Below are 22,373 nucleotides of genomic sequence, written 5' to 3' on the forward strand. Positions count from 1 at the left end.
ACAGCGTCATTGTTTTAATCTATTAAGTGAACTGTGATAACATGGGACTTATTCAAAATAAATATAAGCACCAAAGGAAAAGAAGATTAAGATAGGCCTGGTGAGGTGAAGATTACGGTAAAAATTTTTGGTTAAAAAGGAGAATAATATTGTTATCAAAGATTTAAGAGCAACAAAATGCAAACAATATAATTGAGCTTTCTGTTTCGTTTTCAATCAGTAGCAGAAGTTACCAAATCATTTTGTTTATCCTCTGTTGCCAAAAAGACAAAATAAATATATGAAACCATTTGGTGTTTTTTGGTTCTTAAATCTGAACCCCAGTTAATTGGTCATCTGCACCATCTTCTAATTGCTTGTGCTTAGTCAAAAGAAAGAAGGGAGGAATCGAATGCCAGAAATGGGAAGAGAGTCAAAGATGGACATGTCAGAAATGGCCAACAGGTTTATGTTAAACCAAGATATTACATTTCAGAGATGTCCCTTTCACTCACCTAATTGAAATACCCATGGTGTCTCCATCTTTGAATTATTGCAGGGCTTCCATTACACCTTCTAACTCTTATTTTTTTAAATTACTTTTTAGTTTTAAATTACACACGTAAAATTGTATACATTTACTGTATGCCACAGGATGTTGTGCAATATGTATGCAGTGAGGCCTGGCTAAACAAACATGCATCACCTAATACAGTTGTCACTAGGCCAGCCCTCCACCTCAGACCTCCGTCTACCCTCCTTTTTAGGAGATAGATTATTATTTTATAACCTCAGTACATTAAAATTTCTGGCCTCTGATTTCTTTAAATATTTTCAAATATTTCAATCTCCCTCCTTCCTCCTCTGGGCATCTTTCTCTGTAGGATCCAACTCCATGATTTAAGGCACAGTTTGTTGACAAGAAATCCTGGGACCCTATTATGAATATGAAGGCAGCAAACAACCTTTGAATGTATTTCCCAATTTAAAAAAGCTTTCATTACACAGCACATTTCAGGCAGAGAATGTTAAAAATCTATCATAGTTTCAGTAATTATGGCTTCCTCTGGAAGCTTGGCATGCTATGGAATCATTTGTAAAATGTGGATTTTGTTTGGCACTCAGTAGGAAGCTTGCCAAGCAATACATTTAATTAAAAATGTGGGAAAGGGAATGATTGTGGTCTGTCATAGTGTATGATCATTGCTTTTAATTTCTAACCCTTATCGTTATTTTTATGATAGTGGGCTCATAACAAGATTCGTGTTTAAAGTTAGAGGTGATTTTTCTTTTATCAGCATAGTGTTTTTATACAGGAAATATATTATTTTGAGGGAAAGGGTACATTAGCTGCATTCCTTAGATCTAAGTCTTTGTCTATGGTGCAAGCTACGAGAGAGCTTTAGCTGCTCTCCTTAGTAACAACCTTTATCCATTGTTTAAGACCTTGAAAATTGATGCATTGCCTTTTGGGAGCTTAGACAGCTTTATTTAAGTCTAACTTTCTCCAGAGATGCATAGAAATAATGAAATGCAATGCCTTTCTTGAACATAACCCTGTACATAACTTCTAGACCTCCCTGATGCGTAAAGTAAATTTGATAAGAGCAACTCCAATATCGTAATGATTAATGTTGACTTTTTTTTTTTAAATTTCAAAGCAACCTATGTCAGCAGATTCAGAGAAGTGTGATGATAACCATCTCTAAGGCCAGATTCTCATTGTGTTACATACACTCTTCTATTTTCACAAGGAAACTTGTCTGTAATATCTTTGAGAGGCACCACAGAAAGGATACAAACGTAATGGAAGGGGACCTTTCTGACACAAGCTTTTGAGAGTTCAGGTTTTCAGGTGTAGAATTCTATGACCACTTAGCTTTATGAATCTCCTCTTTTATCACTACATAGCTCCACCCTTCTTAGTGAACAAAGATATTCCTTTAATAACAGATAGGTCAGATTTAACATTAGGTGTCAGTCCAAGGTGTAAATAACACATAGACAAAGATTATTTTCACTCCCCTTCTCTTGTAACTCCACTGTATTTTGAATTCATAAAATCTTTTTCTAATTCTGACCAGTTTATTGTTCTCTTCCACCTTCCTTATTATCCCTCCTTCCCCTAAAGCATTGAGACCATTGCTTAAAAGGACTGTTCTTCCAGGGTCCCATTCTCTGCTAGGGAAAAATAACAGAAAACCAGAAAGCAAATCTTTGAAAGTCCATGTAGTAACAACAAGGAGGTTAGGAAATAGGGAGAAAAGTAGTTTTAATTGGACGCAACAGCTTCATTAATTCTGATAACCGTTCATCTTTTTTTCTGGGAAGAGGAAATAGAACAAAAAAAATCTCATTTTCATATTCCAGTCTAGTTGCACACACCTCACATCTTTGAAGAGTGGAGATCCAAGTAAAATGATCTAGATATGAAGGTATCTGACTGTCTTTTCACAGTAATTTGCCAAAGCCAGTACCGATTTTCCTCAGCAGAAATGCTGCTCTCATATCAAAATGGTCAATCACTGAAGAAACAAATAGAAAGTTGCTCCAAAAATGTAGTAAGTGCCCTTTTTCCTTCTTTCCCTGCCTGCAAAATCCTAAAAACAATCCAGCTTGTATTCCAGGGCATTTTGAACCAAAATTGTCTTCAAGTAAGAATAGCTGTAACTTATATATGTGAATTCTTGCTTTGTTTAAAGCAACAACATTCAGAGCACTGTATAGAAATAAACTCATATAGTCCTTAGAATGTCCATATGTGGTCCGTGCTACTGTTATCACTGAAGAAACTGAGGCACAGAGGAGTTATTGATCTTTCTTGATTTATACATAGTAGGAAGTAATCTGTTTTGGGAAACAGTTCAAGATAATATGAATCCAGATTTACTCAACTACTATGATATATTTATTTTTTCTTATACTTTAGAAAGAAGAGATTGATTAAAAGCAAGAGACTTGATTAAAGAAGATTAGACAGAGACAACAATATCCCATGTGTCTTGCACAGTAGCATATGCTTGTAATCCCAGGGGCTCAGGAAGTTGAGGCAGGAGGACTGTGAGATCAAAACCAGCCTCAGCAACTTAGCAAGGCCCTAAGCAACTCAGTGAGAACCTGTCTCTAAATAAAATACAAAGAAAGGGCTGGAGATGTGGCTCAATTGTTAAGTGCCCCTGAACAAAAACCAAAAACCAAACCAAAACAAAACATGTAAGGAAGAATACATAAATGGTGTTCTTTACAGGTACCATTGACTTTCTGGGGCACTCTGAAGTTAGACTCCCTATTATATTGTTTAAAATTCAATTCCAACCCCCTGCCTTTTTTTTTTTTTTTTTTAATGCTCACAGCGTGGTATTAAAATGACAAAACTGTGAGGTAGGCAAAACAAGATCAAATACATGTCAAAATCTTATAAAGACAACTGGGCCACCTGGATGGTTCTCTTGACTAGCACAAACTGTGCACATGGGTGGGCTACTGTGTGACAGCTAATTTTATAACATATTTCTTCAAAATAAGGCTGGATCATTATTTAAGATGAACAGAGGGTACCTCTTTTTAAGTACTTCTGTTGAATTGTTCTCAGGCCTAAATTCATTTTTGTCTGGGAGAAAATTTCCACTCATTGCAGCAATGCTATTAGCATTTTCCTTTGAAGTGATGCTACAGTAAGTGGATTTACTTAGGTAAGGCTTAGGATATCTTCTCTTTAAAGCTGGAAGGACAACTGCAGGGCCAACTGGGGGAAGAATTTGATTTATGCTCCTGTGTTAAATGTCCCAGGTTATACATTTGTCAGGCTTGGACTTTCTGTGTTTGAAGTAATATGGAGAAAAGATAATATGATAAAAACCTAATACCAATAACTGAAAAAACTGTAAAATTACCGATTAAAATGTAAAAAATTAAAAGTAACCTTGTTGATCAAATGCAGTTTTAAATGTATACATGTATATAATGTCCAAAGTATAATTTTCGTTGCTAGAATCAGGAAAATACCTTTGTCTTTAGGCATCTCAGAGATTTCCAAGAGCATCTCTAAGCTGCTATTTACTATAATAAACACCTGGAAATGAAGATGCAATGAAATCCATATTCTCTGTAGCATTTTCTGAATCTTAACACAATAAAGCTTTTATTTTTTTTAGAAAAAAATTCATGTAAGACTTAAGTCTGATTGGTACCTACCCAAGACCAAAGTATGTAAAACTAATTGCCAATACACCAGGATGCAAATATTTTATATATGCAAATATAGATGTTTATCTATCAATATAAATATAGATCCATTGTTTTATGAAGCACTCAAACTAACATGCATTCTTTTATTTTCAGAGGCAAAGGCCCACTAAAACATACAACTGAGGTGATATATGCAGCTAAAATGATATCAGAATCAGGATCAAGGATGGATGTCCTCGCTCGGCAGATTGCTAACCAGGTGAATTATTTACAAATGGAAATTGTGAAATCCATGCTCATTGCTCCTTGCCATTCAAACATTAATTAGAGCAAAGATGGATTTTTATTCTATTGTATATTTTCCTTAAATTGCATTTGGGTTATTTTTAATTTTATAACATTATTAATATACAACTTATTAACATTAATATACAAGTATCAATAATATTATTAAGAATTAATAATTTATAAAGTGGACAATTAATTCTAAGGAAGCTTAACTTCTTTTAGGGGAAATTTCTTTTCACTTTAAATGTTTTCAAATGATTTTTTGAATCAGCTTTTTCATTTCAAAAAAACTGTTAATTTTAATTGGCAGTTAATAACCAAACAGTGTTTTTTCCTTGACAATTTAGATTGCTTATTTTTGATTTTCAAAAATGAAGACATTTAAAATTTTATTATGTTAAGTTTCTTGGGTTAACAATATATTATAACATTATATATAAAACTAAAAGACAAATATTAATTAGTGAATACTAAAGTGAAAATATATAACAAAGAAAGTATATCATTCTTATGGAGACTGGTGTTTCTAAACACTTTGATTTCCTTTCATTATATGTCTCATGGCTCTTTTTCAGTTTTCTAAGTAGCAGCTACATCATTTAAGTTAAGTTATGAGTAACTTTAATTGGAAAATCTGTCAGTTCCACTATTTAATTTATTGAGATATTCAATTAATATTTAGACTGGGGTATAATATTACTTTGAAGCCTAATATTTAATTCAGCTTCATAATAAATATTAATTCCTCCTCAGAAAAAAAACACTTCTCTTTTTGGCTTTGCACTTATTCCATATCATTTCATATAATTCCATATTCTTTATTATTTGAATATACAATAAATGAAAAACAAATAAAAACTGATAATAGCAGAGAAAACATTTTTTAAAGTCCTTGAGTTATACATATCATTTATTGTCTTGGCTTTAAGAATTATACAAATTTTATTAATCTTATGTTTTAGTACAAATTGAGCATCCTTAAAAATCCAAAAATAGATTTGGTACTTTAATAAGTTTTGGATTTTAGGGCATTTTGTTTTCAGATTTTGCATGTTCAACCAATATTCCAAAATTTTAAAAAAATTATTTATAAGTAAGTCTCCAAAACTTGACACACTTCTGGTCCCAAGTATTTCAGATGGGGAATATTCAGCCAGTATGGAGCACTTATAATTGAAAGCAAGTTGTATTCTACTATAATTAAAAATGTCCAAGTCTGAATAAATGACTACAGCCCACATATGCCCCTATATTTTTCTTATTTTAGAATTTTATTGCATTCACTTTTAAAAGACAGACTAAATATTGTTGGAATTGGTGAAACCTTACAGTTCATTACACAGATTTACATACACTAATAACTTTTAACATACTAAATTCTTCCTATCCTTTTTCTTCTGTATATTTTGGAATTCACAGTTTTTAAAGTTCAAATACTTATGTGACTTGGAAGTTTTTTTCTTATGTTGGTATTCTTTAATTTGACCAGACAACCTTACAGTAGGTACTTATATAATATAGCTTCATTAAATTATGCCATTGTTTTTAGCATTATTCAGATTGTAAGAGAGGAAGCAAAGGTACAATTTCACTTCCATATAGCTTTGACATTTTACAACAAGCTGAAGGAAATAGTCACTGACTAATGAAGAATTATGGATGACTCTATGGCCTTTTCCATTTCATATGGTATAGCAGTTTCAAATGAATTATTTCTGTTCTGAACAAATAGGGTTCTGAAGAATCAAAGTTGCTAATAAATAAACAGGTTATGTTTTCATAGTGGCCATCTTGGGAGATTGTCCATGAAAGTGTTCTGATATTTTTTTTAAAGATTGACATATAAATTTTAGGCATTAAATAATAACTGATTTTGATTGTGGAAGACAATGATGAAAACAAGGCCATTTTCAGTGGCTAATGCATATTATGAAAAAACTCTCCGGGGGCATTAGTTGCTATCTAGTTTGTTCAATCTAGTAGTTCAAAATTTTAAAGAATTTCTATGATGCTGTTTAGTCTGCTTTTTACTGGAGTATCAGAAGGCCAAATGCTAAGTAATTTCCAATTTAATCTAGTGTAAACTTGAAATACATAAATACATATTATATTGTAGTATAATATATACATATTTTATTAGATCAATAATAGTTTTATTTTGCATGACTTCTAAAGCTCATATGCAGAGAGAATGAAATGGAATCTGATTAGTTGAGGCTTCTAATTATGCTTGCCTGGCTCCCTCTTTCTTCATTCTTCCTCCCCACCTTACTTCCTTGTGCATGTATTCATTGTGCATATACCAGGCATAATTCACTTCTAAGGAATTACTGTCAGCTAACAAGAAAGAGAAGAACTAAAATATTGTTTAATTAGTTGTGTATGTTTTATTATTTTAATTGTACATATTTATGTGGTACAGAGTAATAATTTGATACATGTGTACAATATGTAATGATAAAATCATAATAGTTAACATTTCCATCTCAACATTTAAGTTTTTGGATTAATGTATAATAATTGAACTAATTTATGCAGTACAGTATGATAAAACCCTTCTATTTAAATACCCAGTACCCTCAGGAAATTTATTTGTATCAATCACTTAATATCTCATAAACTTTCCCATGCTCCCAGATAGGCAGAATCAATATTGTCAAAATAGCCATACTTCCAAAAACATTATACAGATATAATGCAATTCCTATTAAAATCCCAATGACATTCTTCATAAAATAGAAAAAGCAATCATGAAATTTATTTGAAAAAATAAGAGACCCAGAATAGCCAAAGTAATCCTTTGCAAGAAAAGTGAAGCAGGAGCATCACAATAGTGGACCTTAAACTATACTCCAGAGCAATAGTAACAAAAATGGCATGGTATTGGCACCAAAATAGGCTTGTAGATCAATGGTACAGAATAGTGGACACAGAGACAAACACATAAATACAGTTATCTCATACTAGAAAAAGGTGCCAAAAACATTCATTGGAGAAAAGATAGCGTATTCAACAAATGGTGCTGACAAACTTGGAAATTCATATGTAGCAAAATGAAATTAAATCCCTATCTCTCACCCTGCCAAAACTCAACTCAAAGCAGATCAAGAACCTAAAATAATTATACTAGAGACTCTGTGCCTAATAGAGGAAAAACTAGTCCCAAATCTTCTTCATGAACTTAGGACCTGACTTTCTTAACAAAACTCCTAAAGCCTAAGAAGTAAAATCAAGAATCAATAAATGGGATGGATTCAAATTAAAAAGCTTCTTCTAAGCAAAGGACACAATCAACAACATGAGCAGAGAGCCTATAGATTGGGAGAAAATCTTTACCACATGCACTTCCAATAAAGCATTAATATCTAGGCTATATAAAGAACTCAAAAAAACTTAACACTGAAAAATAAATAACCCAATCAATAAGTGGGCTAAGGAACTGAACAGATACTTCACAGAAGAGGAAATACAATCCATCAACAAATATATGAAAAAGTGTTCAACATCTCTGGCAATTAGAGAGTGCAAATCAAAACTACTCTAAGTTTTCATCTCACTCCAGTCAGAATGGCAATCATTAAGAAAACAGGCAGTAATAAATATTGGCAAGGATGTGGGGGAAAAGCTACACTCATACATTGCTGGCGGGACTGCAAATTGGTACAACCACTATAGAAAGCAGTATGAAGATACATGTGTACAATATGTATCTCAGAAAACTTGGAATGGAACCACCATTTGATCCAGTTATCCCACTCCTTGGTTTATACCCAAAGGACTTAAAATCAGCATACTACAGCAATGCAGCCACATTAATGTTTAGAGCAGCTCAATTCATAATTGCTAAACTATGGAATCAACCTAGGTGTCCTTTAATAGACAAATGGATAAAAATATGTGATATATATATATATATATATATATATATATATATATATATATATATAATTTTTTTCAGTGGAACATTACTCAGCTTTAAAGAAAGAATGAAACTATGGGTTTTGCCAGTAAATGGATGGATTTGGAGAATATGATGCTAAGCGAACAAGGCCAATCCCCCAAAAAACCAAAGGCTGAATGTTTTCTCTAATATGAAGATGCTAATTCACAATAAGGGGAGCAGGGCACTAGAGAAGAATAGAGTTCCCTTAGATTAGGTAGAGGGGATGTGGGGATAGGAAGGATAGTAGAAGGAAACAGATATTATTACTGTATGTATATAGGTAACTGCATGACCAATGTGATTCTTCAACATGTATACTCAGAAAAATGAGAAATTATATCCCATCTATATATGATACATCAAAGTGCATAAATGCATTCTACTGTTATGCAAAACTAATTAAAACAAATAAAAAATTGTATTGAGATGGTGTGTGTGGTAGCTTAATAAGACATCTAAAACATGCTTTTCTAAGTCCTATAGAACCCATACAATTTTTTGTCTTTATTACACAATATAATCTTAAAGGACATCATGTTTTTTTTAGCTATCAAAAATTTAAACATTTCCCTTATAAATATACATAATGACAGGTTGGAGAAATGGAAAAGATTCCAGACCCCTGTCACAAATTTCTTTCTATTCCTGCACACTATAATGTAATTCTCCATTTTAGCAGATGTTATAAATTTCATAAGATAGGAATTATACACAAAAAAGAGTTCAATTAGTTACAGAAGCAATATACCCCCAAATAGGAAGGAGATGAATAGCAGCCAAAAGTAAACTTAGCATCTGTTAAAGCGTGTTGCACAAGAAGAGAACAAAATTAGACTTTCTGACCCTGTGTGGTATTTCTGAAGCCTAATTGCTTGTTATAATTTTTTTTAAAACAAAGATATGCAGGCTGTTGACTGGGTCCTGCCACCTAATCATAAATGAGCACAATTAAAATCAACGTTTAGTGATAAATGCATTGACGGTTAATGTTAATTCAAGTAAAGATGACATTTTAAAATAAAGAAGTATAAGTCAAATTACTCACATTGCACTCAATCTGCACATGTACTTTATACTGATATTTTGATTAAATATTGTTGGTGGTTAGTCTCATTTGACTTTTCATGCTGAGGCTCTGAGTCAAAAACGGTATTTTAATGAAACTACGCCAGAATTAAACTTCTGGAGTATTCATTATACCATAATTACATGTCATTTAAGGATATAATTCCCAAATACACCTTGTGACAGTTTGTTTGTTTTGATGTTATTATTGGTCTGCAATTTATTTCAGACAAACATTAGAGCCTAGATTTGTTTTATAGAATAATGAACTCTTACTTCATAAAAATAAGTATTTAACAGCTTCTCAGGAATTAAATAGACTTAATACAGGATATTTGATGTGTTCTCGTTCTTGAGTGATAGTCTCTTGCTTAAAAGGATGATGTTTTACCATTTTTCCCTTTTACTGAATCTGTCATTTTCCCACTGAAACAACTTCTTACATGCTATGACAAGATTATATATTTAGGTTAATTTCATGTATGAATCATGGCTCCCGGAACCAAAGTATAAGGTGGTGTTCTAGAGCATAGGAGGTGGGGGTGCCTTAGTTATAGGAGGGCAGAGGAGAGCTGAGGGAAGTTTATTCTTACAGCTGCTACTGTCTTTAATTCCAAATAGTCAGAGTTTGTTTGAGTTAACTTTTCCACATCCAAATTCTGTGTGTAAGATAACACATTTTTATGAGTTCATTTCAATTCAAGTCATGCATGGAATTTCAGGCAAAATGGAGGTGAGTTGTAATCTATTAGTAACCTATCTGTTTATTATTCATTTATTTATTTATTTTTGTAGTGTTGGGTCCTTTTGAAAAATTTCTCATAGACGTCAACATAAAATTGAAAAGTAGGAACATCTACTGGAGGAAGCAAACATTGGAGAAGAAAGAAAATATCTTTACCTTTAATCTTTATCAGTGTTTAAAGTATATGCCATGTTCTTAAGAACCATAAAACCAAATTGAAACTAAAAGTGAATTTAAAAGAGTTCTTAAATTCAAGACAATTTTAGTGTAAACAGAGAGACATGACAAAATTTTAATAGCATATCATTTCTGATAACAACATTTATGCATGGAGATAAGTCACAAATCATAGTTTCTCAAATGTAGTTCTCACAAATCAGACATTTATTTTGACAATATGAGTCAGTGTTGTCTTCCATCACTGACATTATAAAGGAGTTTCAATGTATTTTTCATCATATTTCCCTGGGTACATTCTCTGTTCCATGTTTCAGAAACTTGAGTTTGTAAATTAGCAGTCCGAATAAATAGAGCAAAGAAAAAGAAATATCTACTATGTTGAAGATTTCTAGGTACAGGATCATCACAAATTAATGACTGTCCATACTTAAATACATACTGGAAAGGTTTTATTAGTTTTTTGTTACTATAATAAAAAAACTGAAACTGGATAAATTTATAGAGAAAAGAAGTTACTGTTCTAGAGGTCCAAAGGTCCAAATCTGGTGATGGCCTTGTTGCTGGCAGAGTCCTAGGTGGCATGATATCACATGGCAAGAGAAAGGGATATACATGCCTTTTCTGGTTTCTTTGCTCTTCCTATAAAGCCACCAGTGTTCAGTCATGGAAGTTCCACCCAGATGACCTTGTTGAATTCTAGTCACCTCTGAATGACCCCACTTCTAAATACTGTAGGTAGATTGAGTTTCCACTCTTTTAGTGGCTCACAATTTGGATTAAATTTCAACACATCACCTTGGGGAACATACTTAAACTATATTCAAACCATAGCATTAAATTTGGTAGTAAGCTACATAGAGTATGAAGTGGTTGAAAGTTAAATATGTTGAGTGTGAAATGTTAACAAGACACTGAAATGGGATGGACAAATGCCATATTTATATGGATCTCTTGAAGGCATGGGTGGATTACTGAGATTTGAAATTTATACTTTGTAAGTGGCAGATGAAGTCAGGCTATTGTCTACTTTTATTGAAGAAGGTAAGAGTCAAAGATGGCCCAGGATATAATAGCAATAGGAGCAGACAAAAAGAAACCAAATGCTTACCAAGGAGGTCATAAAAACTCTTATAGAATTAGGAAAAAACATTCATGAAATGAAATTCTCTTATGAGAATTAAGAGACAGCAGGATATCAAGAAGATAAAAGATCTAAAAGCTACGGAGAGATGAAATAAGGGAAGGATTGCAACAGATACAGTACTCTTTCCAATTATGAGACCACTAGGAATATTAATGAAATAAAATTCTGTGGAATGGAGTTGAAGTTGGTGTCCAGCATATACAGGAAATAAGGAATTCACATCAGAATATTTTTAGAAGATATGGTCCTGACAAAAAACCTGAGAGGGCTGAGGCTGTAGCTCAGTGGTAGAGCACTTGCCTTACACACATGAGGCCTGGGTTCAATCCTCAGCACCACATAAAAATTAAAAATTAATAAAAAATGAAGATATTGTATCCATCTACAATTCAGAAAATATTAAAAAAAGGAGAGACAAGGGACATGGACCACTGTGATAAAGAGAAGCTTTGTTTAGAGTGTTCATGTTGATAGGCTCAAAGATTGGAAAAAGAGACATTGACAGTACAGTAAAAGATAGAATCATTGAAGATTTATAACTCTGAAAAACGTAAAATGAGATAGCCACTGGGCTGGATAAGAGGTGAAGGGATGAGCCCTGTGGGAAGAGAAAGGTCATGGACATGGCATGCTTTTACTGCCACTGATTGCTTAAAATTTCTATTCTTGAAATTCAAAATGACACCTAATACTTTTCATTACCAGGCTTTGCCAGCTTAGCAGAATTTAAATTGTTACCTGAAATTGCAGAAGTCATTTTAAATGTGTTTTAAATAAAGTTTTTACTCTAATATGAGCAAAAGAAAAAAAATGCTAAGATTATGAATAAAGATCTTTAAAAGTGTTCACTTTGCTAATTCATCCTCCAAAATTAACTGGAAAGGAATGAAGAGTTTTTAATTTTCCTCTTTTTACTAGAAGGTGCATTCTGTATTGGTACTAAGAATCTTACTAAAAGAGTGGAAATGGCTTAATATGAGAAAACCATTTAGGTTGACAGGATATCTTCTTACCTGTACTAGATAACCCCATGGTTATAAAATTTAAATTTATAAAAACAAAACAATATATTAAAGAGCTAACCAGTTATTCTAGTCAATATCTCCTGTCTTAAAAAAAATGGGAAATAATAACCAAATCCCTGGTGGTATTCCTTTAAATGTAGGACATATCTCAACATTGTAAAAACTGCATATGATAAACTCAAGGCCAACATAATTCTACATGGAGAAAAATTGAAAGCATTCCCTCTAAAAACTGGAGCAAGACAAGGATGCCCTCTTTCACCATTTCTACTCAACATTGTCCTTGAAACTGTAGCCAGAGCAATTAGACAGATGAAAGAAATTAAAGGGATATGAATAGGAAAAGAAAAATTCAAACTTTCACTGCTTGTGATGTCATGATTCTATATTTAGAAGCTCCAAAACAATTCCACTGTAAAGTTTCTAGAACTAATAAATGAACTCAGTAAATATCAGGATATAATATCAATACCCAGAATCAATATGGTCCTATACATCAGTGATGAATTCACTGAAAGAGAAATTAGAAAAACTGCCCCATTAGCAAGCACCTTAAAAAAATAAAACTTGGGAATCAATCTAACAAAAGAGGTGAAAGACTTCTATAATGAAAAGATCTACAGAACACTAAAGAAAGAAATTGAAGAAGAACTTAGAAGATAGAATGATCTCCCATGCACTTGGACATGCAGAATTAACATTGTTCAAATGGCCATACCCCCCAAACCATTAAACAGATTTAAAGCAATTCCTGTTAAAATTACAATGACATTCTTCATAGAATTAGAAAAAGCAATCATTAAATTCATTTGAAAAAAATAGGAGACACAGAATAGCCAAAGCAATCCTTAGCAAAAAGAGTGAAGCAAGTGGCATCACAATACCAGACCTTAAACTATACTACAGAGTTATAGTAACAAAACTGGCATAGTATTGGCACCAAAACAGACACATAAACCAATGGTACAGAAAGGAAGACCCAGACAAATCCAAATAAATACTGTAATCTCATACTAGAGAAAGGTGTCAAAAACATTCATTGGAGAAAAGATAGCCTCTTCAACAAATGGTGCTGGGAAAACTAGAAATTCACATGTAGCAAAATGAAATTAAACCTCTATCTCTCACTCTGCATAAAACTCAACTCAAAGTGGATCAAAACTTACGTACTATAAAAGAGACCTTGAACCTAGTAGAAGAAAAAGTAGGCCAAAATCTACATCATATCATCTTAGAAACTAACTTTCTTAATAAGACTTAGAAGATTTATAAGAAGTAAATCAAGAATTAATAAATGGGATGGAAACGATATAAAAACCTTATTCACGGCAAAGAGAAAAAACAAGAACATGAAGAAAGAGCCTACAGAATTTGAGAAAATTTTTGCCACCTGCACCTCAGTTAGAGCATTAATCTCTAGAATATATAAAGAAATTAAAAAACTTTACACCAAAACCAAACAAATAGCCCAATCAATAAATGGGCTAAGGAACTGAACAGACATTTTAAGAAGAAGAAATACAGTCAACAAATATATGAAAACATGTTCAACATCTCTATTAATTAATGAAGTGTAAATTAAAACTATACTGAGATTTCACCTCACTCCAGTCTGAATGACAATTATCAAGAACACAAGCAACAATAAATGTCAACGAGAATTTGGGGATAAAGGTACACTTATACATTGCTGGTGATACTGCAAATTGGTGCAGCCAATATGGAAAACAGTATGGATATCCCTCAGAAAACTTGGAATGGAACCACCATTGGATTCAGTTATCCCATTCCTCAGCATATACCCAAAGGACTTAAAATCAGCAAACTATAGTGACATGGCCACATCAATGTTTATAGCAGCACAATTCACAATAGCTAAGCTGTGTAACCAACCTATATATTCTTCAATAAATGAGTGGATAAAGAAAATGTGGTACATATACACAATATAATATTACTCAGCCTTAAAGAAGAATGAAATTATGGCATTTATCAGTAAATGGATAGAACTGGAGGCAATGGTAAGTGAAATAAGCCAATCCCCCAAAACCAAAGGCTCAATGTTTTCTCTGATATGTGAATAATAATTCACAGTAATGGGGTGGGGGGCAGATGGCTAGGGAAGATTAGAGGTATTTTGGATTAGACAGAGGGGAGTGAAGGGAGAGGAGAGGGGTATGGGGGTAGGAAGGATAATAGAACAAATTGGACATTATTATCTTATATGCTATATGATTACATGACCAATATGTTTCCTATTTCCTGTACAACCAGAAGAATGAGAAGTTATACTCCATTTATGTATGATGTGTCAAAATGCATTCAATGGTCATGTGTGACTAATCTGAAAAAATTTTAAGAAGATCACATTTGCTTCTTTTTATTTCTTACATACATGACAATAGTGGAATACATTACATTTATAATTATCCATTAACATTCGCTATTTTAAAAAAGTTATTTTATGCAAATTCTACATGGAAAAAATAAAGTCAATAACAAGAATATTCTACAAATCTAGGAAGCAAAGTTTTTTTAATCACTTATATATAAAAATATATGAGAGGAAAAACTATTTGATTTTTAAAATTTTGTTTTATAAAATTGTATGTATATAATTTATACAACATAGCAATCAAAAAAATTTAAAAAGCAGCCTACAAATTGGGAAAAATATTTGCAAACCAAATATTTGATAAGCAATTAATATACAAAAAGTTCCACAGGACAAAAAAAATGAGGGGTTTGAATGAAAGTTGTATAGAAAATATCATTGTAGATTCATGCGAATGAAGAAGAGAAAACGAAATTCAAATCAATTACTTTTAAAAATCTGAAAAATGACAACAATTATTCAGCAATAAAAGCAAATAAAATCATCGCATTTGCAGGTAAATGGATGGAGTTGGAGAAGATAATGCTAAGTGAAGTTAGCTAATACCCCAAAACAAATGCTGCATGTTTTCTCTGATATAAGGAGGCTGACTCATAGTGGGGTAGGGAGGGGGAGCATGGAAGGAATAGATGAATTCTAGATAGGGCAGAGGGGTGGGAGGAGAAGGGAGGGGATCCGGAGTTAGCAATGATGGTGGAATGTGATAGACACATTATCCAAAGTACATGTATGAAGACATGAATTGGTGTCAACATACTTTATATACATCCAGAGATATGAAAAATTGTGCTGTATATGTGTAATAAGAATTGTAATGCATTCCACTGTCATTTATTTTTAAAAAATCAATTTAAAAAATTAAAAATAATCTGAAAAACGACAACAATTAAGCCTAAGTAAAATGGTGGTGTGAATACTAGGGGTTATGCAGTCAAAGGCCTGGCAGACCAGGAAGTACCTTATAAAGATTAGCTTCATGTCAAGGTAAAACAATGAGATGACTTGCTTTTCTTCATTGTAGGTAATTTCTTATCTGTAAATTGGGAAAAAAACACCTGATTGTTAGATGCTTGACAACTGAATGAGAATATAAATGTACATTAGTTAACCTAGCTTCTCACACAGGAAAACCTGTATGAAAACTAGCCATTATCATTCCTCCTCTTTGCCCTTCTTCCCTCTTCTCTTTCTTGCTATCCTTTTCTATCAAGTTTTTATAAACATTTACAGTATTTTATGTGTTATAAGTAATCTAGAGATAATTTAAAGTACACTGCGATGATGTGTATAGGTTATATTCAAATTCTTTCCACTTTATATGAGGGAATTGAACAACCAGGAAACTGTCCCCATTGAATACTGAAGTCTGACTGTCCTGGATAAATGCAGAAATGCATGAAGTATTTTCTGGTCTTTCATCCTACCTTTTTATTAGCAATTTAGGTCATTAGAAAGAAAATTTTTATAACATCTTATAATTATAGAAATAATATATATTCATTTCAAGATATACAATATATATAAAAATTGCCTATCTTGTTTATTAGTATTTTCATGTTTCTTTTTAGCATGTTTTGAAACCACATTCTTTTCATATAATTTGATTTAAATGTTATGTAAAATTTTAAATATTGATTTTTTCTACCCTCCAAAAACATGACACCCTTTGAAAATATTTCTTGAGACTACATAACCTCACATTATACAGAAATGCATATGAATTTAGTATTCCCATTATTTAGGACATTAGGTTATTTCTAGATTTTGCTATTGTTAAGTACTGTGACAGTGAATATCTTTGCATATAAACCATGGTCTACATTTCTATGTTCTTATGAAAATTTATTAAAAGTGGAATTAATTTAGGAAAGATTTTAAAAAATGTATAATAACTTCATAGGAAGAAGAGCACAAAGACTAAACCTTAACCCAAGATATTTACCATATTCTGATAAAGCTCAAACTGTTTTCCAAGAGTTTCTTAAGAAGATAACACAGTGTGGGAAGCTGTTTGTTGTAAAGAAATGTAATATATTTTGAAAAAAAAATATTTGCTGTTTCTTGGCTTTAGTTAGGTCACAGCTGTTTTTAAGGTAGAAATTATTTCCTTTGTCTATTAATAGCTAAGAATGCTTGATGCTGAAAGTAATAGAGCATAATTTATTTCATTGTAGTATTTATTTATTTCCACATAAATAACACAACACAGACAATGTGGAACTCTAGACCCCAAAGAGTAGTCTAATGGTAATCCTAGATGAAGAGAATAACTGCATTTTAAATATTTCTTTCCCATTTACCTAAAGATATAATCTGAAGGGTTCTAATCTTGTCATATATTAAAGGAATTTTCTTTTTATATCTTAGAATTTCTTTAACATTTATTTTGCTCAAGTAGTAATTAAGGTCAAAAAATGAGTAAACAGAAACACATCAGAATCTACATGGGAGTAACCTGAGAAGTGGATGGCTTTCACTGAAAAGAAAGCTTCTTCCTTGTAAGGTATTTTTAATGACTATATTCACTCACTTTCATCTATGTTTTGCTATGTCTGTTTTATCTCTGATGCATATTTAGTGTCCAGATCCATCATGCAAACAGGACCTGCTGGCCTATCTGGAACAAATAAAATTCTACTCCCATCAACTGAAAATCTGCAGCCAAGTTAAAGCTGAGATCCAGAACCTGGGGGGAGAGCTCATCATGTCAGCTGTGAGTACTGAGGGGCACAGGCTCCTTCACAGGTGGAAGGGGCTTGAAACAGAGCACCTACACCCCTGCTAACACCACCAAACCTGTTAGATAAACTCACATTAGAACAAACTGTCAGAGTTTGTATAAAAATATATGTAACTAAACTAATAGGTAGATACAACTTATTTTTATTTACTTCAGAAATTAAAGAATAAATCAGATTTTATAAACCACTAGAATGAGAAATGCATGGTAAGTTAGAGCACAGTTTTCAGACTTCAGAGAGGGTACAGATGCAATTCTGATTAAATACTGTAATCTTTATAAAAATCAATGTGGGGCTGCAAATCAATACCATGATTACTTTATTGCTATTAATTGATATACATTTTTCACATATTCATTTCTATCATATGGAAATTAAGGGCTTGAGATTTTTAGAAAATTTCTAAATTTACTTTTAGAAGTGGAGTATGATAAAACAGATTTAGAGGAGCTTGTGTAAATTCTTTGATGGCTTTGAGTTTGAACCTGCTTTTAAATTACTGTGGTAGAAATAAAATCTAACTTTTCTCTTCATCTCTTAATAACAGTGAATCATTTCTCTAGAGCAGGTATGGTAATAAAATAATATTTGATATCTATATTAGATTCAGTTATCAGTGACTTTGGAAAGGACATGGAGGAAGATTATAAATATAAGTTAAAATGAAACGGTATGAACATTCTAAGAACTTACATTCCTGAGAACAAATTTTTAAAAATTACAGCAATGTATTTATAAATTTGTGACATTTAAGGTCTCTACATCCTGGCATTGAACTTTTTCTCAAGGAATTAATGTTCTTGAATAGAATATAACTGCAAAAACATAAGCAAAAGACCATCATCAAGGGTGGAAGGAAGAAAATTAATCCTTACTGTCTGTCTCTTGCCTGTATTTTATCTCAATCTTCACAATAGTATGCCAGACAGATATTTTATTTGCTTTTTGTGTTTTCTTTAATATATGAAAAAATGAAATTCAGAAAGGTTAAAGAGCTTTCCCAAGACAATGCTAGTAATGGCAGATCTGGAGTTTACCTTCAAAGGTCTGTGCTTTCTCTGCTCAGGTGAACAATCTTGTATCTATGGAGAACCCGAAGAGCACAAGTCAAAGTGGAAATTATATTGTGGGATTGCTTTCTATCTTATAAAGATTAATTTCCCTCATATGCAAATTTTACAAAAACAAATTTAGATATATAATCTGTATAATACTGGTGCCCTTTCATTTTTCAAAGGAGAATGACATATTTCAAGTAGTCGTAAGTCATGTAAACAGAAATATATGTGTATAGATACAAATATAATACATATATAAAGACCTATATAAATGCATCCAAATATAAATACAATCCCTGTGGGTATGCATTTCAGGTGCTTCTTGAATTATGGGATTCTATTCTGATCAACCCATTGTAAATTGAAAATATCCTGAGTTAAAATGAATTTAATACATCTATCCTACTGAATATCATAGCTTAACCTAGTTTACCTTAAACATGCTCAGAATACTTATAATAGTCTGCAGTTGAGCAAAGTCATCTAACACAAAGCCTATTTTGTAACAATGTGTTGAATATATCCTGTAACTTATTGAATAACTGTATCCAGAAAATGATGCTAACATAATACATTGTAAAGTATCAGTTATCCTTCACCCTCATGATCATGTGGCCGATTGGTAGCCTAGTTTCCAAGATGTAACCACACATTGTGATCCAAGAAAAGATCAGAACAAATTTTGATTATTTGTATCACTTTCCTATTATCTTAAAGTTAAAAAAATTGTAAGTCAAATCATCATAAGTCATGAACCATATATATATATATATATATATATATATATATATATATATATATATATATAAAATTTACATATATACTGGGAATATATATGTATATATATATACACACAATATATTTTACAGATAAAATATTAGAAATGAGTTATTTAAAATTTACAATTTATGATTTGAAAATTGATTCATTAGCTGGCACAGTGGTGCACACACCTGTAATACCAGTGACTCAGGAGCCTGAGGCAGGAGGATGGCAAGTTCAAAGTCATCCTCAGCAACTTAGTGAGGCCCTAAGCAATTTAGTGAAACCCTGTCTCAAAATAAAAAATAAAAATTCTAAGCATGTGGTTCAGTATTATAGCCCCACTGGATTCAATCCCCTGTACCAAGTGTGTGTGAGGAAGAAACCCCATATCCATTGGTAGTCTGCCCTGAACAACACACATTCCTATCCTGAAGCTTCTATGCAACCACTAATCTACATTCTGTCTCTATAGATATTTGGAGTGACTATTTCAACAACAGATAAAATAGACTTGAGAACTAAAAATATTAAACTGGGTATAGTGATACATGCCTGAAATCCCAGTGACTCAGGAGGCTGAGATAGGAGGACTGCAAATTCAAAGCCAGCCTTAGTAAGGCCCTAAGCAACTTAGCAAGACCCTGTCTCAAAATAAAAAGCATTTAAAAAGTGCTAGAGATGTAGCTCAGTGTAAAGCACCTTCACATTAAATCCCTACTATCATAAAAATGGGGGGAGGGGAGTTTGAAAAAAGAAGTTGACTCAGTATATAAAAGGAGGAATAGCATTGCAAATGTAGATAAATAAATATAAATATATATGTAATACATATATGTATACACACATATATTAAACTTCATTGTATCTACATTTTGAACTATAAGGCATCCAGTCTTAACTTCTCATTTTACATTATACTACTTTAAATATGTTAAAAAATATATGTTTATTTGGAGACAAATGTCTGTCTTGTTTTGATTTTTTTTCAATTTCACACACCATCCTTGATAAGGTTTAATATTATATGCATGAATGAATATGGCATAAGGAATCTCACTTTATGTATAATAATAATAATAATGCATATATATATATATATATATATATATATATATTTTAATTTTAAAACCCAGTAGTTTTAGGAAAATATAAATATTATTTTATTAATATCTGCCACTCTCTTGTGTTTTCTAAACATAAGCGTACAAAAAAATTTTGATAGAAGGCCAGATTTTATATAAATGTTAAAATATATTACTGTTAATTGTCCCAGTAAAATATATTCTTCTCTATGAGTACAGATATAGTTTGTATTCCTATTTGGTATGATGATTCAAATTCATGAACTTTACATATTTTACAGATAGAAGAGGCAGGAGCAATTTAGAATCTACAATTTACGATTTAAAAGCTGAGTCATTATATTAAAGGAAGCCTAGCATTGCAAATGCAGAGCTATTTATCATTATTTTGCCCACAATTTCCCATTAGAAAAAATAAATCTACAAAAAGAGCATGACTCTTTTCACATTCTTCACTGAATCTGTTCATAGGTAGATCCTAGAAACTTTAAACATACATTTCATTTATGTGTGTCCATGTACCCTTACTTTATTTCCTCAGTAACTCTGAGTTCTTGTCTTTGCCCCCCCTTTCATCTTTAAATTGTGAAGATCTAATTTATTTTTATATGAGGTCTCTTGTAAAGTACTAAGCATAATTTTAAAGTGGAGAAACTCATTAAGAAGTTCGGAAATTTGGTATTCAAAACTGCAAACTATTCAAAGTTCACTAAATAAAGTTTGCATTTCAAGATCAGATTCATGAATCAATGCCTTTAGTAAATACATTTTATTTAAAAGAAGTAAGTGTGAATGAGATACATTCCTGAAACGAATGGGCAGGATATATTCTGGGTCTGGAGTGTTAGTGTTTAGGATAAAGTACATGAATTCATAATGTAAAAGAATTTGAAAGCCATTTAATTTAAATTATTTTCCAGTCATTCTTACATCTGTACTGGAAGCACTTGCCCTGTATTTACATGTCTTACCTGTAAGGAAAGCAAAGTGTAGTTAGTTCCAATCTGTTACTACGGATTGAGTACCCTTTGTGGGCCAAGCATAGTAAAACATCTGAAGGATGCAAAGATGTGTACGTAGTGCCTTTGTCTACAATGTTTAAATACATACAAAATTAAGAAACAAAATATTCCTAAGCATACAAAATTAATTCCAGAACAATGCAATAAACTAACTAAATAAATAAATATCAGTATGTACAAATGCACATAGTTTAACTGGGAAGGGAATAATTAATTCCTGAACGGTGTAGAGTATGCTAGGAAAAGCTCTATAAGTGGCCTGATTCTAAATTAGGCCTGGATGAATAAGGAGAAAAACAAATGTGTAGTTATGAGAAAAGAGAAGGAGAAGAATTCAAAGCAGAAGGGCTGAACAAGATAAAAAGAAATAAGAAAGATGTGTAGTGTTATGCAGTGTGATGTGAATGAAGACACTTTTGCTTGTACTGTCAATAGTATGGTGAGGCCCAGTGACACAGCAGAAGCTATAAAGGAAATGGGGGTGTTCAAAGAGGATCTTTTCTAACATTTACCTTCACCCTAGAGACAATTGATGGGTTTTTTTTTTTTTTTTTTTTGTAATTTTGAGAAGGGTCATAAATAGATCTATGTATTTGGAAGTTAACTGTTTTTGATAAGGTGGTGATAGATTGGAAAGATGAGGGGCTGGAGGGTAGAAGCCTATTTAGAAACAAACAAACAAACAAACAAAAAGTCCAAGTGAGAACCTGGATTTAGGCAATCTTGGTGATCATAACAAGAAACAAAAAAATT

General features: G+C 32.1%; 1 protein-coding gene across 4 annotated transcripts in view; it reads left to right on the plus strand.

Annotated features, from left to right (window-relative positions):
* Positions 1 to 22,373, plus strand: part of Ctnna3 (catenin alpha 3) — a 1,728,170-nt gene that overhangs the window by 1,651,722 nt on the left and 54,075 nt on the right. For all 4 annotated transcript variants that reach the window (XM_027931212.2, XM_027931213.2, XM_071611230.1 and 1 more), the window contains 2 exons: positions 4,321 to 4,426; positions 17,531 to 17,665. In XM_027931212.2, the coding sequence (XP_027787013.2) occupies positions 4,321 to 4,426; positions 17,531 to 17,665 (241 nt within the window). The remainder of the gene's footprint in view (positions 1 to 4,320; positions 4,427 to 17,530; positions 17,666 to 22,373) is intronic.

Source organism: Marmota flaviventris, chromosome 4 (genome assembly GCF_047511675.1).
Source record: "Marmota flaviventris isolate mMarFla1 chromosome 4, mMarFla1.hap1, whole genome shotgun sequence".
Taxonomy (NCBI): Eukaryota; Metazoa; Chordata; class Mammalia; order Rodentia; family Sciuridae; genus Marmota; species Marmota flaviventris.